At 37.1% G+C, this 22,564-nt stretch overlaps 1 protein-coding gene across 1 annotated transcript; it reads right to left on the bottom strand.

Moving 5' to 3' along the window:
• Window positions 1-1,373: 1,373 nt before the first annotated feature.
• LOC112609808 (olfactory receptor 2L5) lies at window positions 1,374-2,312 on the bottom strand. The gene has a single exon (XM_025362932.1). It carries the CDS (start codon window positions 2,310-2,312, stop codon window positions 1,374-1,376), a length of 939 nt encoding a protein of 312 aa, XP_025218717.1.
• Window positions 2,313-22,564: the final 20,252 nt, after the last annotated feature.

The raw sequence follows: 22,564 nt of genomic DNA, 5'->3' as shown, positions 1-22,564 counted from the left end.
TATAAAATTTTCTACATTGAGATTTTAATGGCTATCATTACAAATTCCTGGGCAAGGGGAGGGAGGGCATTAGGACAAATAACTAAAGCATACGGGGCTTAAAACCTAGATGGTGGGTTGACAGGTGCAGCAAAGCACAACGGCACGTGTAAACCTATGTAACAAACCTGCACGTTCTGCTCACATATGCCAGAACTTAAAGTAACATAAAAAATAAATAAACAAAATAAATAAAATTAATACTAAATGAAAATATATTTTCTGATCACGTGATGTTACTCTTCAAATAAATACTTTTTATGCATTTTAATTATATTTCCAGAGTGAAGATTATTCTATTTAAGAGCAACAGAAAGAACTTTGGAAAAATAATTATAGAAAAATGTTACATTATGGAAAATTGTAAAATGCAGGGCTTTTCTCTTACTTGTTCATTCTACCTTCCTTCTTCCTCCTCTCCTCAGAGATTAAAGAGTTTCTCAGGAATGGGCTCTTCTGAAGAGCAATGGCCTTTCACTCAGAGAATGCACCTAAGCAGATAACTTTTATGAAAATAATGTTGATCCTTTTAGGCATATGCCTAAGCAAGTATAAAAATAGTGCAGCAGAGGAGCTGATCCCAATCCAAGATCTACAGACTTGTTGATTTAGAAGAAGAGTAAGTAGAAAAAAATTTGTTCAGGATAGAATGTCTTGCATGAGAATACCCGTGGCTACTCAAGAGACAAACATTGAGTGTGTTGTGATGTGACTGGGGAATGGTTCAAATAACCTACTCCACACTCAACTAAGTCTAAGTTAACTGTAATCTAAGAGGTTCTAGAGAAGGTAACTTCTGTAGAATCTCTTATAAAGAAATTGTTGTTTTACTAAAGCCAAATTGACTTCACCCCAGACATAAGTATTTATCCTGAGGTAAATTTCTTTATAAATCATTACTTTAGCAAAAAGAGGAGACACCAGTTGAGAGTAAATAAAATATTATTTGATATTCAATTAGATTCAGTAGTCTTAAATAATTTATTGTTTTGCCTTATTTTAATAATAATGGGAAATAATCAACATATAACTATTATGCTTAATGATATGATTCCTTTGGACAGTTATTGTTTTGATTTCTACATGATAATGAAATTCTATGCCCTTACAATTTAGTGGAAAATATATGATCTGTCTTTTGATAAAAAGAAACACAAATAAAAACAAAATAAATGTCTTAGAATATGCAACTATAATGTCAAGACTAAATTAAAAGGCAAATCTAGATTAACCTCTGTTTGACACACTGGACATGTAATAATGTTTTTCTTAACTGCTGTACATAGCTAAGATGATATGAACCTAGTGCTTTGACTCTAAGACAGAACGTATGTCTACATTTTCACCGAGAAGATTTTCTGAATCACTCGTGTCAGGGCCCCCATCACCTCCTTGTTTCTCAGGCTGTAGATGATGGGGTTGAGCATTGGGGTGAGGATGGTGTAGAAGACAGCCAGAACCTTGTCCTCTGTTGGAGATCGCAGGGATCTTGGACGCAGATAGGTATAAGCAAAGGGTGCATAGTAGAAAGTCACTACAGTGAGGTGGGTGCTGCAGGTCGAATAGGCCTTCTTCCTCCCTTCTGCAGAGTGCATGCGGTAGACAGCAAGGAGAACCCGGCCATAGGAACACGCAATGCCAGTGAAGGGAAACACAAGAAAGATGGTGCTGCTCAGAAACACTGTATACTCATAGACCCAGGTATCCGTGCAGGCTAGGGTCAACATAGTTGGAACATCACAGAAAAAATGATTGATGGCTCTGGACTTGCAATATGGGATACGGAATGCATATACCGTGTGAGCACAAGAGTTGACGGAGACTATCATCCAAGATCCTGTTATCATCAGCACACACATTCTTTTGCTCATACGGATGGGATAGTGGAGAGGAAAACAAATGGCCACATAACGATCGTAGGCCATTGATGTCAGGAGCAGCGCTTCTGCACCTGCAAACGTCATGAAGAAGAAACTCTGAGTCCCACACCCAATGAAGGAGATAGTCTTGTTTCTACGCAGAAAATCAGAAGCCATCTTAGGAACAATGGTGGAGATGTAATTTAGGTCGATGAGGGAGAGCTGACTAAGTAGGAAATACATGGGTGTGTGGAGATGGGTGTCCAAGAAGATGAGAAGAATCATGGATAGGTTTCCAATTAGAGCCATTAGGAAAATGAGGACAATGAGAATGAAGAGGAAGAGGCCAAATTTCGTCGGTGGAAACAGCCCCAATAAGATGAAATCAGTTAACGTTTGATTGTAATTTTCCATGGGGCATTCATACGATCCTTCCTGAAGGGAGACACAAGGGTAAGTCAAGTACAGTAGTTCCCCATTATGCGCAGGAGCTGCATTCCAAGGCCCTCAGTGAATGCCTGAAATTGCGGTTGACACTGAATCCTATATACACTATTTTTTACATCCATCAATACATGTTATAAATTTTAATTTATAAATTAGATGAGATTAACAAAAATAACTACAAATAAAATAGAACAATTATAACTATATACTGTAATAAAAGTTACGCAAATGCAGGTCCTTTTTCTCAATACCTCGTTGTACTGTGCTCATTTTTTTTGTGATGACAAAATACTTCATGGGAAGACAAAATGTCTACACGATGAAATAAAGTGAGGGGAACAATGTAGGCACTATGAGGCAACACTGGGCTATGACTGAAAACCAATTTATAATTTATGAAGTCTTCATTTGTGGACTTTTCCACACAATATTTTCAGACTGCAGTTGATCACAGGAGAAACCATGGAAAGCAAAACAGTGGATAAGAGGGGACTGCTTATGGAATAGTAAGCCAATTATTTTTAAAATCCTTAGTTTAGTTAGACTGTGAATTATTTATACAACTTTATAACTCTTAAATGACAAACTAATCTTTCGTATTTAGAAAAAAAATCATATTTTCTATCCAGAGATTAATATTTGATGAGACAAATATTTATAACCAAAATTTTTTCTAGGAAATATATACATTTATGGGAAAAATCATTTGTCTTACAACTTCAAAAGGATAGGAATATTTTATGTCGAACACAGACTCAGATGTAATCAAGATTATATGTTATGCTTAAAACAAATGCATGGAAAGGTAAGTTAAATGCATGTTTGGATCTTATTATGAATAAATTAGCATTACGGTTTCTGGATGATATTTTTCTACACTTATTGTGTAAGACTTACTTCTAAAGCTGCAGCAGCCTGTCACTCATTTGGAGGAACTTTTACTTCCTTCTTGAATTGTCTTTGCATAATAATTCCAAGTCAAACTTTCTCTAAGTCAGACATCATTATTTGGTTCTTCTATTTTGAAATGTAGAATGAATTATTATTTTAGGTACCCTTTTCACAAAATGTAACTCACAGTCTTGGCTTTTAATGTCTGCCACCACTAAATGTTCATTCTCTTTTGCCTCCTCATTCAGTTTCACAATTCTCAAGTTACCGCAGACCCTAGATATAGATATCTGAATATCTATATGCCAATTTCATTTTAGCTTCCATGCCTCTGCTCAAGCTCTCACCAGTAGGATGTGTATTCTGTGTCTTTGCTTCCCTAATGCTTAGAATCTCTGCTTGGCTGCTGTTGGTGAATAGGAGAGCTACTGATTTATGTAAATTAATTTTGTATCCTGAAACTTGGCTGAATTCCTTTATTCTAGGAGCTTTCTGGGGGAGTCTTTAGGGTTTTCTAGGTAAACAATCATATCATCAGCAAACAGCAACAGTTTGACTTCCTGTTTACCAATATGGATGCCCTTTATTTCTTTCTCTTGTCTGATTGCTCTGGCTGGGAATGGTGAGAGTGGGCATCCTTGTCTTGTTCCACTTCCAAAATCTACAGTAATCAAAACAGTATGGCATTGTTATAAAACCAGGCATGTATACCAATAGAAGAAAGGAGAGGTCAAGTGTGTTTGTTCACACCTGTAATCCCAGCTCGTTGGGAGGCTGAGGCAGGCAGACTGCTTGAGCTCAGAACATTGAGACCAACCAAAATGGAAAAATCCTGTTTCTACAAAAAATACAAAAATTAGCCAGGGGAGGTGGTTCACACCAGTAGTCCCAGCTACTTGGGGAGACTGAGGTGGGAGGATTGCTTGAGCCCAGGAGGCCAAGGTTGCAGTGAGCCAAGATTGTAGCCCCACATTCCCACTTGGGTGACAGAGTGAGACTGTGTCTCAAACAAGAAGAGGAGGAGGAAGAGGAAGAAGAAGAACAAGAAGAAGGAGGAGGAGGAGGAGGGGGAGGAGGGGAGGAGGAGGAAGAAAATAGAGTCAAGAAATAGACTCTCCTATAAAGAGCAATATATTTTTGGAAAGGGAACTGAGTTTACTCAATTGGGAAGGGACAGTGTTTTCAATAAACAGTGTTTGAAAAACTGGATAACTACATTCAAAACATTGAAATTGGATGCTTACTTTACAGCACGATTAAGTCAAAATAAATCAATGACCTAAGTGTAAGAGCTAAAATGATAAAAGTATAGCCAGAGCCAAAATGAAATTGTATAGCCTCTGAGGAAAATGATTGAGAGGCTTCTCGATTTATGATGGATTTCAGCCTGATAAAATCATTATGAGTCGAAAATATCATAAGTAAAATATACATTTACTATCCTGAAAAAGTCATCTCAATGTTAAAATATGGTAAGTCAAACCATTGTAATTCCAGATGCTCCTTAACTTACAATAGGATTATATGTTCCTATAAATGCATATTAAAGTCAAAAAATCATCAAAATATTGTGTTTCTGGACCATCTGTATAGTAATTTCTTCAAAAATTAAACAGAATTAGTATATGCTCCAGCTATTTCACTTCGGAATGTGGACCCAAAGAAATAAGACCCTCAAAAAGATACTTCTATGCCCATGTTCACAGCAGCATTATTCACAACATCCCAAAGGCAGAAATATCTTAAGTGTCCGTCCACAGAGAAATCAATAAAAAATGTAGTGAGTACATACAATGGACTATTATTCATTTTAATCATGAAATAAATTGTGACACATGCTATAGCACAGATGAACTTGGATGACATTATGCAAAGTGAAATAAGCCACAAAGAGGCAAATATTGTATGAATTCACCTACATGAAGTACCCAGAGTTGTCAAATTCATAGAGACAGAAAGTGGAATGCTGGACCCCGGGGGACCGGGGAAGGGAGACAGGAGAATAATTGTGTGGAGAACATAATTTTAGTTGGAGACGATGAAACTGCTCTGGAGATGCATGGTGGGGGCGGTTGCACAACAATATAAATGTCCTTAATGCCACAGAACTGTACACTTAAAAGAGTTAAAATGATGCAGTTTATCTTAAGTATATTCACCCTAATTAAAAACATTTAAATGTACTGAAATTATTCCCTATTTGGAATTCCAAATACATTTTAAGAAAATTCCTACAAGTTTCTGGGCCTCTACAGAGCAATTATTTTATGACCTCTGGTAATTTGTGAAGGGCAATATAGAGGAATAAATTATTTTCATGTAAGTCATTTGGAAACAGTATGGGATCTGCACGAAGACTGAGCAGTAGTATATAATTTGTATTAGTAATTTAATTATTGGCAGATAGAGTAAGTACTATTTGTAATTACTAACACAACATTCCAAACATTTCTATCATTTGTATTTTATATAGGGCAATCTATGATAAACTTTCCATGAGACTTTTTTTTTTTTTTAAGACGGAGTCGCCCTGTGGCCCAGGCTGGAGTGCAGTGGTGTGATCTCAGCTCACTGCAAGCTCCGCCTCCCGGGTTCCCGCCATTCTCCTGCCTCAGCCTCCCGAGTAGCTGGGACTACAGGCGCCGCCACCACACCCGGCTAATCTAATATATATATATATTTACTTTTAGTAGGGGTGGGGTTTCGCAGTGTTAGCCAGGATGGTCTCGATATGAATTTATTTTTTCCTTCTCCCTCACCTCCTTCTTGGCTGGTTAGGAATACAAATATATCCTTTACTGTCTCCACCAGACACATTCTACAAGGCAACTTTATGACTTTGTGTTTACCTAGAAGTTCTAGAGAAGGAATCTTGAAGCAAATCAGGCACCCACAGAACTCCCTTCCACTAGGAGATTGCCTCAATTTACAACCCAGCTCTGCCTGCGATGGTGCCAGCCAGACCACCGGGTAGAAAAGACATCAGAAGCAAATCATTGGACCCCCATCTCCTCACCCCCTGCATGTCATTACTGCCAAGACCCCCTTAAAAGACCCTGTCTACTGCCCTGAAAGGGGAAGGACTTCCCATTAAGACAGAAGCCTATCCCGCTTCCCCTCAGCTAAGCTTGGAAGAAAAAGTCTCTTTCTACCAGACCTTGCTCTTGGTAATAGGACTTTCCAAGTGGTGAGTGGCAGGATATGCTCTGTGACGTTACAATATCTCCTGGACACCAGTGTAGCATCTCTTTGATTATTCATGTTCCAAGGTTCTAATCCATCACATAACATTATTTAAATAAAATTAGATCCTTGTCTCTAATGAGGAAGCAGTCTCAGCCATTATACATCTGTTTCAGTAATGTGAAGAGGACATTTTTTTTCTTATGTAAAAATAAATCCAAACAGGTTACTTGTGTCCCTTAATTTTTTATCAACAGAATTAGCTGTAAATATTTTAAGCCCATTTAAAAACATTTCCACTTGCTTTTATTCTTATAACTCTCCTAAAATGTATATACCTGGGCATCAGTATTAATGCTGTCATACAAAAGAGGAAAAAGCAAGGAGAAAAAATTCCGATGATTGTTTCACAGCGATTAGGAAAACTAAACCTTCAATCCAGGTGGCATCCTACATGAAAGGAACAATAACAGCATGAACTTTTATTGGCTATCTCCACACACTGGCACTTGCAATTTGTCAGGATTTCTTCCGTGATTCCATTAGATTTAATCCTAATAACAAGCTCTTCACATTGACATCACCACCGACATTTTATAGATGACAAAATTGAGATTCAGAGGTTTTAAATGAACTTCTCTAGATCACACACATACATAAACACATATGCACATATATACACAAACCCACACATACATACATAAGTTTATATACACACATACATACCTGTGCAAACATGTAAATAAATATATATGTTACATATATAAATATACATTTATGTACATGTTTTAAAAAATGTGTGGTTTAGTTTATCCAAATATTTTTAGGCAGTACACCTGAAATAAGGCTGACTCACTTTTTAATTATCCAAAACAAAAATAAAAGCCAGAGGTTAAATTTACAGAAATACATAATCATTATAAAAGCTAAGTAAATGAGAAATAATAAGATTTTTTATGTCACAAATAAGATTATTTTAATGGCTAAAATTTAAACTTCTGTTTCCTCATATTATCTGGTTTTACTGTACTTTCACTTGACCTGGCAACAATCATACATATTTTCAGAGAAAGAAGATTTCTCAGAAAATCTAAAAGAAGTGCAATTTCCACCATGTTCCCAACGTAAAAGTTTACCTATTGGAATAATTCACTTACCAAAAAAACCCTGTATAATCTCCTGTGTAAATCAAGTTGAGGATGCACATATTCAGCATGATAATTACAATTCTACAAATGGTGCCCAATTTCCAAATGAATTACATATTACTATCTTTTGAAGTCAAAATGCATCATTAAATTGCATAGATCTTTTTCTTATCCTTCAATTTAGAGTTGAACATGAGCTAACGAAAATAGCCTAATTTAAGTAATTCAGATATTCATAGAAGACAAAGATTTTTCAATGATAGTCTCATTATCACAAGGAAGAATAGCTGAATCACAGGATTTGAAGAGAGTTATTCATGACTGTCCAGTGACCTAGTGACAGAGTTGGGAACCAAGGAGGACGGTTCTCTTGAGTCTAGATACTGCAGTTTTCCCTTGGGGCACTGATTTATTTTCCCTATATTTTCCTCAGATTTGATTTCTCAAAGAGAAATCATTATACATTACAAAATATGGCTGATCCTCTTAAAGTTGGTCTGATCATTTGCATAGCTCCAGAGAATGTGTGAATTTACCAAAAAAAAAAAAAAGAAAGAAAAAGAAAAAGGAAGGGAGATAAGGGCACAAGTTGGCTTACTGGAAGTTTTATAAGAAATCAGATTGAACTTTTAAAAGCCTCCAACACCCAAGCCACCCTTTACCAGGTTTTGCAAAAATCTGGGTTGCTTCCTGTCTTCTGAAGCAATACCTGAAATATTCTAAAGTTCTGAACTCTGAAACTTCCAGAAAGTGATCTTTCTTACTAACAGATAAGGCTAAGAAACGGTAAAACACGTGACAGGTTCAGTTTCGCTGGAACGGCTGTGAAGTCATTGACTTAATAAGTCAGCCTGAATTCCTTAAAACAAGCTGTCTGTACCTAATTGTGCATGTCTATAGTAAGAATTATCTCACGTTGACAACACTTGTGTAGAATGTCAATCAGATGACACAGAAGAGAGTCCTCTGGAGTCTAGACAAGGACGGCTCTCCACAGCATCCTGACATGGAATCCTAAAGGAGACTCCTCCTTCCTTCAAGTTCCTCCACAATAGATTCTCCTAAGAAGAGACACAGTACCTAATGTTATATTTAACCGACGTAGGAATAACTGATCTTATGTAATATTTACACAATGTGTATTTGTAATTGTTGAGAAGGGTATGAAGTTGGAGAACCGTAACTCTTTAAGGTGTAAAGGAGTAAATAATATAAAGTGAATATTTGCTTGTGTGTATGTGTGCTTCCAAGTCACAACCTGCCATTGAGGTGTATCTCTCATAGATAGATACACAGGTAAGCGGGCAGACAGACATTTCCGTGGCTAGACAGAAAGTGAGTATGAAAGTGAGTATGAAGTATCCTTTGAGTGCTCTTTTGGAATAACGATGTGCTTACTTGGCTTCACTGTGTAAGTTCACGGGAGAGAGACTCGGTTTAGTACAAAATCGAATCCTAGCTCTTACAATTACTAGAAATGTAACCTTTTGTTGATGAATATCTGACCCTGTATTTTATAATTACAACAGGGGGGAATAATCCAGGGGTTGTTAGGAGCTGTCTGTGACATAGAGACCATGTATTACTCGACTGGGTGTCTCATTGAAGAGAACCTGCAGGTTTCAGCATCTTCATCATTATCATTGCCCTCATCATCAACATAATCACTATCACTGACATTCACACACTTGTTTTCCACTATGACTGTAGAGCAATATAGCCTTCACATTGTTTCCACATACTATGCTCATTTGCTTCTCACAAAACCACTGCATGACTGTTAAAGCAGAAATAATATTTCTATTGTTTCACTGGAAGTTTATCTTGTGTACCAAAAGAAAAAATAAATATATTGCAAAATTTAAAAGCACAAAGCATGACAATTTGTCGCAAATTGGGTGTAAAAACAAAATTTGGATACCCATAGCACAGCTGCTAATCATATGGTTTCCTTAATTATTTATAAGAGGGTCCTTTATTTTAAAAACTATATTGTTGCTCTACAGACTGGCAATTTTAACCCCTCTGATTTTGTCTTAACTTTAATGGCCTTTTAATACTTTTAAACAACACGAGTTGTTTCTAGGTATTTCCTTGGAAAGACTGGATTCATATGAGGTGAAATAGCAAGTAAGAAACAGCAATAAGATTACTATAAGCATCATATAATTAATCATCACTTGTGGCAAAAGAAATCAAACCCAAACCAACAAAACACCAACCAAGTATGAATGAGGAAATGCTACCCTCTATGATAATTATTGTGAATATGGTGTTTTTTTAATTTCACTTGAGCCCAAAACAGCACCGTTTAATATAATTTAGCCCCATCTCTTCCATTGATCATCACTTCCCTTCCAATCCGGGAAACACTTTATGAATTAGCAGCAAAAAACACTTTGGTTGTCTGTATTCTATACTCCAAAATTTCTGAATTTTCTTAACAGAAAGTACAGTTACTAGTGCTTAAACTTCACTTCAGTTCGATTTCTGAAATAAAGTTCTCTTAAGCACTTGCCAGAGTCCCTTCTTCCCTATGATCAATAAAAACTTTAAAATACAAATATAACCAGTACCTTTTATTAACTCCTCAGTTTCAAACACGCACCGCCTTGGTTGGCTGCCAGCAGTCTTACAGCCACCATATGAACAAAGTCATTTTTCTCAGCAAGATTTCTGAATGGTTTTTAAAGAAAGGTATATATTCATTGATCATCCCTACACATGAGATTTCAGAGACCTTCGTGGGGATTCCATAGAAACCATGAATCCAGTCCTTCTTTACTTGGAGAACGAGATTACCAGTTGTTTTGCTGATATTCACTTGGGATTGTCCACTGAGACTTTGGACATTTTAGGCTGAGTCACTAATAACAGAGGATGGCCTTAGTCCAAGGTTCAGAAATGAGCTCTCATCATGTATTTAGATGTTTCAAGGGGTGTCAAGGGGAAACTCAGTGGTGAAAGAAATAAGTATATTTATTCAGATTGTGCAAATGCAATTGTGTCTCTAATACTTTATGAAATCCTACACTTTTTATGTTGTTTTTCACCACATTTATAGCAAGGATGTGTCTGTATATATTAATTTCTTTCCCAATATAGCTTATTTTAGCAATAAATTTTAGAACATGAAAATGGAACAAGGTTAATTTAATTAAAACATGTAAGTAAAAGTTATTAAAATATCACATATTGGAGTTATCTTTAACATATTTTAAGTATATGTTTTATTGTTTCTTTTCTTCTGGAAATACTCATTAAATTTTAAAACAATTTTCTCTTATGAAAATAGATAATAAAAATGATGTTACTACTGACTGTGGTATAATACTATCTAGAATATATTCAATAATTAAATTTTTATATGAAAGAGTACCTTAAAGGTATGCAAATTTTTCATGGTTTCCAGTAAATAAAATATGCCTTCTGTCTTGAAAAAGTAGCATTAGTCCATTTAAAATATTTGGAGGTTTATAAATGTTTAAATGTTTTTAATAATTATTTATTTATTTAATTGACACATTATTATTGTATGTATTTATGGGTTTCAATTTAATATTTTTATTTAAGTGTATGTTGCATAATGATCTAATCAGGGTAGGTAGTGTATATTACTAGCAAAAATAATTTCCTGAAAGTCAAATACAGATGTTTTGACATTCTTGCATTTGAAAATCTAAAGAATTTCTTTACCTCTAAAACCCTGCTTTGAACATAAAAGCAGATGCTATATCTAGTGCACACTGGGCACTGTTGTTTTATCTTCTTTAGAAGACAAAACACCTTTGTGCTGAATGAGGAGGGAAGAATCCTTATTTTATGTGGGAAGAGGTGCTTTGAGAGGATTTCTGTATGAAAGAAAGACTTTAAGGGTCATGACTGAAGACGGTAATCCTGTAAACATGTGTGGGGGATATGAGACAGAAAGTAACATGGACTTGGGCATATGAAACAAAGGAAACCTGTAATTTGGATCGCAGCACAGAATCCTCTTCAGGGGACCACCAGGACTGTGGGTGGGTGGCCTGTGTCAGAGAAGCACTGTGGCCATCCCTTACAGATCCTCCCCAACAAGTCCAGAGAAGGAGGAGACCCTGAAATACCCCTGTTCTCCCTGACCATGGTCTGGAAGTAGAAATGGAGTATTTCACACTAACTCAGCAGAAACCACAAAACTAAGCATAGAGTAGGCCACAACTTGATTTCTTCTAGAAGAAGTGATTTGAATAAGGAAAATAAGTAAAACTGAGCTGTTTGTTTTACATTTTTAAATGTCTGTGTTCAGTCCATTTAAATTATTCGTTAAATCACATAGATCTTAAATGCATAATAATAATTACCTAAAAAGAAAGCCCATCCTATGTCCCAAAGATACAAAATTCAGGTGATAACCATTTCTGTCAAATCTTTTGTAAAAGAGCAGGACACAGTGGTACAGGCCTGTCATTCCACCTGCAGGGAGACTGAGGCAGGAGGATTGATACAGGCCCACAGGGTTCAATTGCCCATGGAGTGGTAACAGACCAAAATGCCAAAACAGCAGGAATTGAAGCAGAGAAACACTTTAATAATCATAGCTCTGCTCAGTTTCTCAGACATGCTCTGCAGACACCCTGGGTCAATGGACCCACTGGAATTCAAGATCTGGAAAACATTTTAATTAGAAAACTTGAGGTTTCCTAAAATTAAAGATGATATCTAAAGAAGCAATTAAGGGTAGTTAGGACCTGGTGACAAGGGCCACATGACTTTTAAGCCATAAGCAGCCATGCAGAAGTGGGCTATCGGGCAAGCTGGTTCATGCTTAGTTTATGTTTCTACTAAAAAGTTATGCTTTTGGTTAAACACCCGGCAATTAGTTTTATTCATTTTATGAGAATGGTTTCAGGATGACTTGCACCCATGTGTTTCAGATGAACCTGGGCAACACAATAACATAGGGTCTCAAAAAAAAAAAAAAAAAGAAAGAAAGAAAGAAAGAAACTAATCATAATTAAATCATTCCCATCAACAGTGACTGAGATATGGATGGGTTTCTGCTCTACATAAATAAACATATATGTAGTAAAATACGTTTCATTAATGAATCAAGAGATTTGATATAGAAAACATTTTATGATTCCACAAATTATGCTCTAGATTGTATGAAATCACATTGAAACACAAATTTTTTTTCCTGCAAACACTTTGCAGGCTGACTCTAATTATTATATGAAAATGCAATGGGCTAAGAATAGCTAAACATGCTTTGAGGTATGAATAGTTTAATGTAGAACGGTACTCAAGAGCAAGATCTGGGCAGGTGAAGAGGAAAAGAGCAAGCCACTGATGGTAACAGATAATAGTCTGTCGAGCTATAGAGAAAAGCGATTTTTATAATACATTGTGATGACACATGTTATCATTAGGAATAGTGGGATGTATGAGAGCAGAAGAGAAAGATAAAGTTGAACGAGTACATTCAACATGCTTCCTTATACAGATGATACCTAATGTTCACATTGAGAAAAGGGAGAAATGGGGATTCATGCAGTTAAATGACTGTATGAGGATAGAGAACAATGTATTAAAGTTACAAGCAATTGTACCTAATGTCATGAAGGACTAACTTTTCACAACTTCTTCATAGAACTACATTCAATGTAGCATGAAGAGAATAAAAATTTCCATGTAGAGTGTGATCCTGCAGATGTAGGAGTGAATTAGCCAATTGAGAGAATCACATGACATACTAAGGAAAGTGACATCATCAAAATATTTTTTGATTAGATAATTCTAAGAACAATTCAAGCCAGTCTGGATTGATTGATTCGTTATTGATTTCATTAAAGCAGTATCACATAATATTCTTTATTAAAAATGTACAATATGATGTTTGACATCCATCTACATATTGAAATGATTACTACACTCAAACAAATTATACAGCACTTTCCATAGCTCTGATCTTTATAGTAAGAGGACTTAAAACCCATTCTCTTAGCAAATTTTCAATATATAATGCAATATTATTAACCATTAGCTATCAAGACTTACTCATCCTACATAACTGCAAGTTTGTACCATTTGGCCTACACTTTTATTTTCTCTCCCTCCCCGCTCCTGTAACCACCATTTTACTCTCTTTTTCTATGTATTTCACTTATTTTTGGGCCCAATATATCAGTGAGATCATGCAGTATTTTTTTTTGTGTGTCTGAAAGCCAGTCTGGAATGAAGGACAGAAAGAAGAGAAACTAACATTTGTACTGGGAGGCTACAGTCATAGTAACATAATCATTCGCAGTATTTCCCAGCCTGTGAGACCAAATGGGAATCAATCATGTTTGGGATTCTCCCTGGGAAAGCTCCATGCCACAAAATCTGAAATATACAGGACCTTTAAGATGCCAAAGAGAATAAGAGACATTCCTGCATCCCTGCCACACATTGTTTCCATTAACAAAATGAACAGATGACCTTTCTACACAGTTCTGAGTCACACTCCATCACTATGTCCTACAGGTACCAATGGTTGTCCATTCGTTTCACAAACACTTTCCTAAGAAGGTTTCTCTCTCTCTCTTTCTCTCTCTCACCTCCCTCTCTCTCTTTCTCTTTCTGTCTCTTTCCATTCAGTGTCTGTCCAAATAGCACTGCAGGAATTTGTTGGCTCAATTGACGAATCAAGACTAAATCATATCTACTTTTTTAATCTCCCATGTCTGTTTCACCAAGTATCATGCATATAACAAACTTCTTACATATTCCATATCTCCCTTATAATGACCATGTAAATAAATTAATGAGAGGCATGGTACTCCTGGTTTAGCAGAAACTCTAGAATCAATTTACCATTCACTGCACATCTGAACTCTCTTTTGACATGCCTCAGAGAACAAACATTTCAGTATCTATGATAGAACCCAAATACTTACTCCTCTACCTGCCTTACAAGTCTCCAAAAGCAGTGGCAACAAAACAGAATTGACAAGTGGGACCTAATGAAATGAAAGAGCTTCTGCACAGCAAAAGAAACTGTCAAGAGAGGAAACAGCCAACCTACAGAATAGGAAGTAATATTTGCAAACTATGCATATGACAAAGATGTAATGTCCATAATCTATACGGAAGTTGAATACACCTACAAGCAAAAAACAAATGACCCTATTAAAAATGGACAAAGTACATGAACAGACACATTGCTGAAGAAGACATACAAGTTGTCAACAAACATAGGAAAAAATATTCAGCATAACAAATCATCAGAGAAATGCAAAACAAAACCACAATGAGATACTATTTTATAGCAGTCAGAATGAATATTACTAAAAAGTCAAAAAGAGCAGATACAGGTGAAGCTACAGACCAAAGGGAATTCTTATACGCTGTTGATAGGAATGTAAATTAGTCCAGCCAGTATGGAAAACAGTCTGTAGATTTCTCAAAAAACTTAAACAGAGATTCCTTTTGACCAGGAAATTCCAGTGCTCAGTACACACACACACACACACACACACACACACAGAGACACTCACACACACACACACACTCACACACAAAATCATTCTACCAAAAAGACACATGCATTTATATGCTCATTGTTGCACTATTCATAATAGCGAAGACATACTGCCAACCTATGTGCCCATCAAGAGTGACTTATATAAAGAAAATATGGTACATATACAACATGAAATACAATACAGCTATAAAACAAAAGCATGAGAGCATGGTCTGTGCAAGTGAAATAGATGGAGTTGGAGGCCATAATTCTAAGCAAATTGACTCAGCGATAGTGAACCCAGTGTTGAATGTTTTCACTTGTAACTGGGAACTAAGCATATAACCACACGTGTATATAAATATGGTAACAAGAGACATCGTGCACTGCTAGAGGATAGGGGGTGGGATTAAAAACTACCAATTGGGTACCACATTCATTACCAGGGTGACAGGTTCTAAATCTAAGCAACAAGCAATATTCCCATCTAACATATCTGCACATGTATGCACATATCTAAAAGAGAAGTTGACATAGAGCACCTGGCGGGGAAGGGCGGCTGTGGGTGCAGCTTCAGTAAATTTAAACATCCCTGTCTCCCAGCTCTCTGCAGTGGATCTCCCAGCACAGCATTCTAGCTCTGCTAAGGGTCAGACTGCCTCCTCAAATGGGTCCCTGACTCTTGTGTCTCCAGACGGAGACACACCTCCCAGTTGGGTTGACAGACACCTCATACAGGAGAGCTCCAGCTGGCATCTGGTGGGTGCCCCTCTGGGACAAAGTTTCCTGAGAAAGGAATAGGCAGCAATCTTTGCTGTTCTGCAGTCTCCATGGGTGATTCTCAGGCAAACAGGGTCTGGAGTGGACCTCCAGCAAACTCCAGCAGACCTGCAGCAGAGGAGCCTGACGGTTAGAAGGAAAACTAACAAACAGAAAGGAATAGCATCAACATCAACATCCACAGGAAGGACGTACACTCAGAAACCCCAACCAAAGGTCACCAACATCAAAGAACAAAAGTAGATAAATCCATGTAGATGCAGAGAAACCAGTACAAAAAGCCTGAAAATTCTAAAAACCAGAATGCTGCTTCTCCTCCAAAGGATCACAACTCGTCACCAGCAAGGGACCAAAGCAGGACAGAGAATGAGTTCCACAAATGGACAAAAGTAGGTTTCAGAAGGTGGGTAATAACAAACTCCTCCAAGCTAAAGGAAAATATTCTAACCCAATGCAAGGAAGCTAAGTATCGGGGGGACCCGCCCCTAATATTTCAATGTAGGTTCTTTCTATTTTCCATAAGGGAAAGAGCACAGAGAGAGGAATTTTACAGCTGGGTCACCAGGGGTGACATCACATATCGGTAGGACTGTGGTGCCCACCTGAGCCACCAAACCAGCAAGTTTTATTAAGGATTTCAAAAGGGGAGGGGGTGCAAGAACAGGGAGTAGGTCACAAGATCATATGTTTCAAAGGGCAAAAAGGAGAACAAAGATCACAAAGCAAAGGGCAAAAGGAAAGATCACAAGGCAAAGGGCAAAAGCGGAATTACTGATAAGGGTCTATGTTCAGTGGTGAACGTATTGTCTTGATAAACATCTTCAATAACAGAAATCAGGGTTTGAGAGCAGAGAACTGGTCTGACCGCAAAATTACCAAGGTGGGGTTTTTACCCACCCTGGTAAGCCTGAGGGTACTTCAGGAGACCAGGGAGTATTTCAGTCCTTATCTCAACCACATAAGATAGACACTACCAGAGCGGCCATTTATAGACCTCCCCCCAGGAATGCATTCCTTCCCCCAGGATATTAATATTTCTTGCTAGGAAAAGAATATATCCTTCCCCCAGGATCCTTCCCCCAGGATATTAATATTTTTGCTAGGAAAAGAATTTAGAGATATCTTCCCTACTTGCACATCTGTTTATAGGCTCTCTGCAAGAAGAAATATATGTCTTTACTTTGCCTGACCCTGCAGGCAGTCAGAACTTATGGTTGTCTTCCCTTGTTCCCTGAAAATCGCTGTTATTCTGTTCTTTTTCAAGGTGCACTGATTTCATATTGTTCAAACGCACATGTTTTACAATCAATTTGTACAGTTAACACAATTGTCATAGTGGTCCTGAGGTGACATACATCCTCAGTTTACAAAGATAACAGGATTAAGAGATTAAAGTAAGACAGGCATAATAAATTATGAAAGTATTATTTGGGAACTGGTAAATGTCCATGAAATCTTCACAATTTATGTTCCTTTGCTGTAGCTCCAGCCGGTCCCTCCATTCAGGGTTCCTGACTTTTTAGCAACAGCTAAAAACCTTGAAAAAAGGTTAGAGGAATTGATAACTAGAGTAACCAGTTTAGAGAAGAACATAAACCACCTGATGAAGCTGAAAAACACAGCAAGAAAACTTCATGAAGTTCTCCAGCCAAACTAAGCTTCATATGTGAAGGAGAAAAAATCCTTTACAGACAGGCAAATGCTGTGAGATTTTGTCACCACCAGGCCTACCTTACAAGAGTTCCTGAAGGAAGCACTAAACATGGAATGAAACAACCAGTACCAGCCACTGCAAAAACATACCAAATTGTAAAGACCATCGACACTATGAAGAAACTGCATCAACTAACAGACAAAGTAACCAAATAGCATCATAATGACAGGATCAAATTCACACACAACAATATTAACCTTAAATGTAAATGGGCTAAATTCCCCAATTCAAAAACATAGACTGGCAAATTGGATAAAGAGTCAAGACTCAATGGTGTGCTGTATTCAGGAGACCCATCTCACATGCAAAGACACCCATAGGCTCAAAATAAAGGGATGGAAGAAGACTTACTAAGCAAATGGAAAGTAAAAAAAAAAGCAGGAGTTGCAATCCTAGTCTCTGATAAAGTAGACTTTAAACCAACAAAGAGCAAAAGAGACAAAGAAGGGCATTACGTAGTGGTAAAGGAATCAATACAACAAGAAGAGCTAACTATTCTAAACATATAGGCACCCAATACAGGAGCACCCATATTTATAAAGTAAGTTCTTAGAGACCTACTAAGAGACTTAGACTCCCACACAATAATAACGGGAGATTTTAACACCCCACTGTCACTATTAGAGAGAGCAATGAGACAGAAAATTCACAAGGATATTTAGGACTAGAGCTCAGTTCTGCACCAAGAAGACCTAATAGAAAACCAAACACCGCATGTTCTCACTCATAGGTGGGAACTGAACAATGAGAACAGTCGGACACAGAAAGGGGAACATCACACACCGGGGCCTGTCATGGGGTGAGGGGAGTGGAGAGTGATAGCATTAGGAGATATACCTAATGTAAATGATGAGTTAATGGGTGCAGCACACCAACATGGCACATGTATGCATATGTAACAAAACTTGCATGTAGTGCAAATGTACCCTAGAATTTAAAGTATAATAAAAAATAATAAAAAAGAAAATAATAATAATAAAAAGAAATCTACTGAACTCTCCACCCCAAATCAACAGAATACACATTCTTCTCAGCACTACATTGCACTTATTCTTAAACTGACCACATAATTGGAAGTAAAACACTCCTCAGCAAATGCAAAAGACAGAAATCATAACAAACAGATTTTGGGCTGAGACTATGGGGTTCCCTAAATATACAATCATGTCATCTGCAAACAAAGACAATTTGACTTCCTCTCTTCCTATTTGAATACACTTTATTTCTTTCTCTTGCCTGATTGCCTTGCCCAGTACTTCCAATACTATGTTGAATAGGAGTGGTGAGAGAGGGTATCCTTGTCTTGTGCCGGTTTTCATAGGGAATGCTTCCACCTTTTGCCCATTCAGTATCGTATTGGTTGTGGGTTTGTCATGAATAGCTCTTAATATTTTGAGATAAGTTCTATGAATATCCAGTTTAGTGAGAGTTTTTAGCATGCTGGAGTGTTGAATTTTATTGAAGGTTTTTTTTCTGCACCTATAGAGATAATCATATGGTTTTGTCATTAGTTCTGTTTATGTGATGCATTACGTTTATTGATTTGCTTAGGTTGAACCATCCTTGCGTTCCAGGGGTGAAGCGAACTTGATCGTGATGGATAAGTTTTGTAATATGCTGTTGGATTCGGTTTGCCAGTATTTTATTGAGTATTTTCGCATCAATATTCATTAAGAATATTGGCCTGAAATTTTCTTTTTCTGTTTTGTCTCTGACAGGTTTTGGTATTGGATGATGCTGTCCTCATAAAGGGGAGGAGTTCCTCTTTTTCTATTGTTTGAAATTGTTTCAGAAGGAATGGTACCAGCTCCACTTTGTACCTCTGGTAGAATTCAGCTGTGAATCCATCTGGTCCTGGGCTTTTTTTGGTTATTACGCTATTAATTACTGCCTTAATTTCAGAACTTGTTATTGTTTTGTTCAGGGATTCGAATTCTTCCTAGTTTAGATTTCAGAGAGTATATCTGTCCAGGAATTTGCCCATTTCTTCTAGATTTTCTAGTTTATTTGTGTAGAGGTCTTTATAGTGTTCTCTGATGATAGTTGGTATTTCTGTGGGATCAGTGGTGATATCCCCTTTATCATTTTTTACTGTCTATTTTGTTCTTCTCTCTTTTCTTCTTTATTAATCTGACTAGCAGTCTATTTTATTAATCTTTTCAAAAAACCAGCTCCTGGATTCACTGATGGTTTGAAAGGTTTTTTGAGTCTCTATCCCCTCTGCTCTTAGATATTTCTTGTCTTCTGCTAGCTTTTGAATTTGTTTGTGCTTGATTCTCTGTTTGCTTTAATTGTGATGTTAGTGTGTCTATTTTAGATTTTTCCTGCTTTCTGACGTGGGCATTTAGTGCAATACATTTTCCTCTAAACACTGCATTAGCTGTGTCCCAGAGATTCTGATACATTGAGTCTTTGTTCTCATTGGCTTCAAACAACTTATTTATTCCTGCCTTAATTTCATTATTTACCCAGTAGTCATTGAGGAGCAGGTTGTTCAGTTTCCATGTAGTTGTGTGGTTTTGAGTGAGTTTCTTAATCCTGAGTTCTAATTTGATTGCACTGTGGTCTGAGAGACTGTTTGTTATGATTTCCAATCTTTTGCATTTGCTGAGGAGTGTTTGACTTCCAATTATGTGGTCAATTTTAGAACAAGGGTGATGTGTTGCTAAGAAGAATATATATTCTATTGATTTGGAGTGGATAGTTCTGTAGATGCCTATTAGGTCTGCTTGGTCGAGAGCTGAGTTACAGTCCTGAATATTGTTGTTAATTTTCTGTCTGAACAATCTCTCTAATATTGACAGTGGTGTGTTAAAGTCTCCCACTATTATTTTGTGGGAGTCTAAGCCTCTTTGTAAGTACAAAAGGAAGTTAATTGTTACTTCTGTAGAAACATGAGAGATCACTCATTTCATCTCCTATATGAGCTTTTTGCCCAAGTCTAGGAAACAAATTGATACAACACAGATTAATGAGGAAAAAGCATGTAAGTTTTATTAACATTACATGCACATGTGAATCTTCACAAGAGTGTGAAGTCCAAATAAGTGATCAATGCGAGATATTTTTATACTTTTAGACAAAGAATGATAAATTATAGAAAACGCCAAAGAATAGAGAAACTGACTTGAAGCCATAAATTCTAGGGCTATCACTAGGAGGTATATGGGGGTGTAAAGCTAGTGGAAATTAAGGGTTAATTTTTAAAGTTTATTTACTTAGGTCCACCGCATTCCTCCAATTCCCAGGCTCTGGTTTAAGTGCTATTTTCTACTGTGATAGAGGGAGGGTACCAGAAGAGTATAAGAATGTACCAAAGATTCCTGTATGAACCTTTATAGCTTGCTGCATGCAGAAAAAGACAGCTCAGATAATCTTTTCTTCTCATGTTAACCAAAATTTCTCCAATGTTTTCAGTTCAAACTAATAAATATGCCAAGTCAGCATATTTGTGGATGGTACGCCACTCATTCCTTTACTTTACTCTAATTATTTCACTACTGAACCACAATTTGTTTTAATGAGAAATATACTCATCCTTCAAAGTAGAAAGAGTACTCATGTCCCTTTCCATAAATCAAACTTTGCTAATGGAATACATAAGATATTTCTAATTGCACACAGTGTATGTTATGAAATCCAGATAGATACCATGTGCTATAAAATTTGCATCTTCTATTTCCAAGACAGGAAATAATTAAAGAACGACCATGTAGTGCAAAATAATAACTATAGCATAACATTTGGATGGAAAGAAAAATGGCTAAAACAAGGCAGAGGCAAAATTAACAATGAACCAAGAATGCTGTGAGGTAAAGAATTCTAACTTCCCCACCAAGAGGAACTATTGTCCAACCTTCAAAATTATCTGGATACATGCTCATAAACAATGTAGTAAATGACTGCAGGGGCCTTTGAAAACAGTATGCTGAGAATAGATAGGGCTCAAGGACAGTATCTCCAACTGAACTTTTAATGAACTCCCGTAGGCGCCAAGAAGGCGGGTAGATAAGAAAGAATATAGAAACAAGGTACTGAGTAGAAGGTTACATGTGGGAAAAGAAAGTTTGTTTTGCATTGCATTCTTTCTGCTGACGTGAGGTTTATGGAGTATAAATAAAGTGAGGCGGAGGCTCTGAGTGCGGCCGCCATGTTCTCTGTGTGTCTTTGTCTTTGTGTGTGTTCTTTCATTCTCCACCACCCCCGGTGCAGCCCCCAAGAAATGACAGTAGATTTGAATAATTTGACTTCATTTTATGTTGTTCTTCTTAATGACTGTAAGGGGAAAGGAGTGGCCTCTGAGTACAGACACCACGTCAAAGGGGACTAGCTTATTGCTTTCCTGAGCCAGAGCCTCCTGGCATAAAAGAATTTTGAAAAGTCATTTATGATAGCCTTGGAAGGCTCAGTATTCACTGGTGACCTCTTCATCTCCACCACCAGAGTCATTGGCATGAAAAATAGGATTACCATTGCTTATACAGGAATGTCAGTAGGAGTGATTTCAATGATGCCATTTACTGATAAGGTACAAGGCATCCATATTGTTTTTCAGTAAACTAATTTCAGAGAGATGGAATGATTTCCCCAAGGCCATGGTACGTCACAGAAAATCACAGAGCCAGGTCTCCTGATTCCCTCCATGAATCACTACCACCTGAAATGGATAAAGGGTCTGAACTGGGCACCTCTGCTTAATTCAGTCCTCCCTCAGGTTCTTTCCAATAATAATAAATAATAAAAACAGCAGACATTCCATCTTAGTGTATTCAATCTGCTATAACAATTGTATCTTAAATGAGGTAACCTATAAGCAAGAGAAATGTATTCTCAGAGTTGTGGAACCTGGGAAGTTTAAGACAAAGTAACTGAAGATTCAGTGTCTGGAGAAATCTTGCTTTCTGGTTCATAGATGGTGGCTTGTATGACACCATAGTTGGAATCGTCTGCTGTGACCTCACATGGCAGATGGCACAAACAAGCTCTCTCAAGCCTCCTTTAGAAAGGCATTCATCTT

The sequence above is a fragment of the Theropithecus gelada genome, chromosome 1 (genome assembly GCF_003255815.1).
Source record: "Theropithecus gelada isolate Dixy chromosome 1, Tgel_1.0, whole genome shotgun sequence".
Taxonomy (NCBI): Eukaryota; Metazoa; Chordata; class Mammalia; order Primates; family Cercopithecidae; genus Theropithecus; species Theropithecus gelada.
This window is presented reverse-complemented; position numbering and strand designations above follow the sequence as displayed.

What these genes read in the sequence shown, in the direction of transcription:
- LOC112609808 (XM_025362932.1), bottom strand. Translation starts at nt 2,312, where the DNA reads ATGGAAAATTACAATCAAACGTTAACTGATTTCATCTTATTGGGGCTG.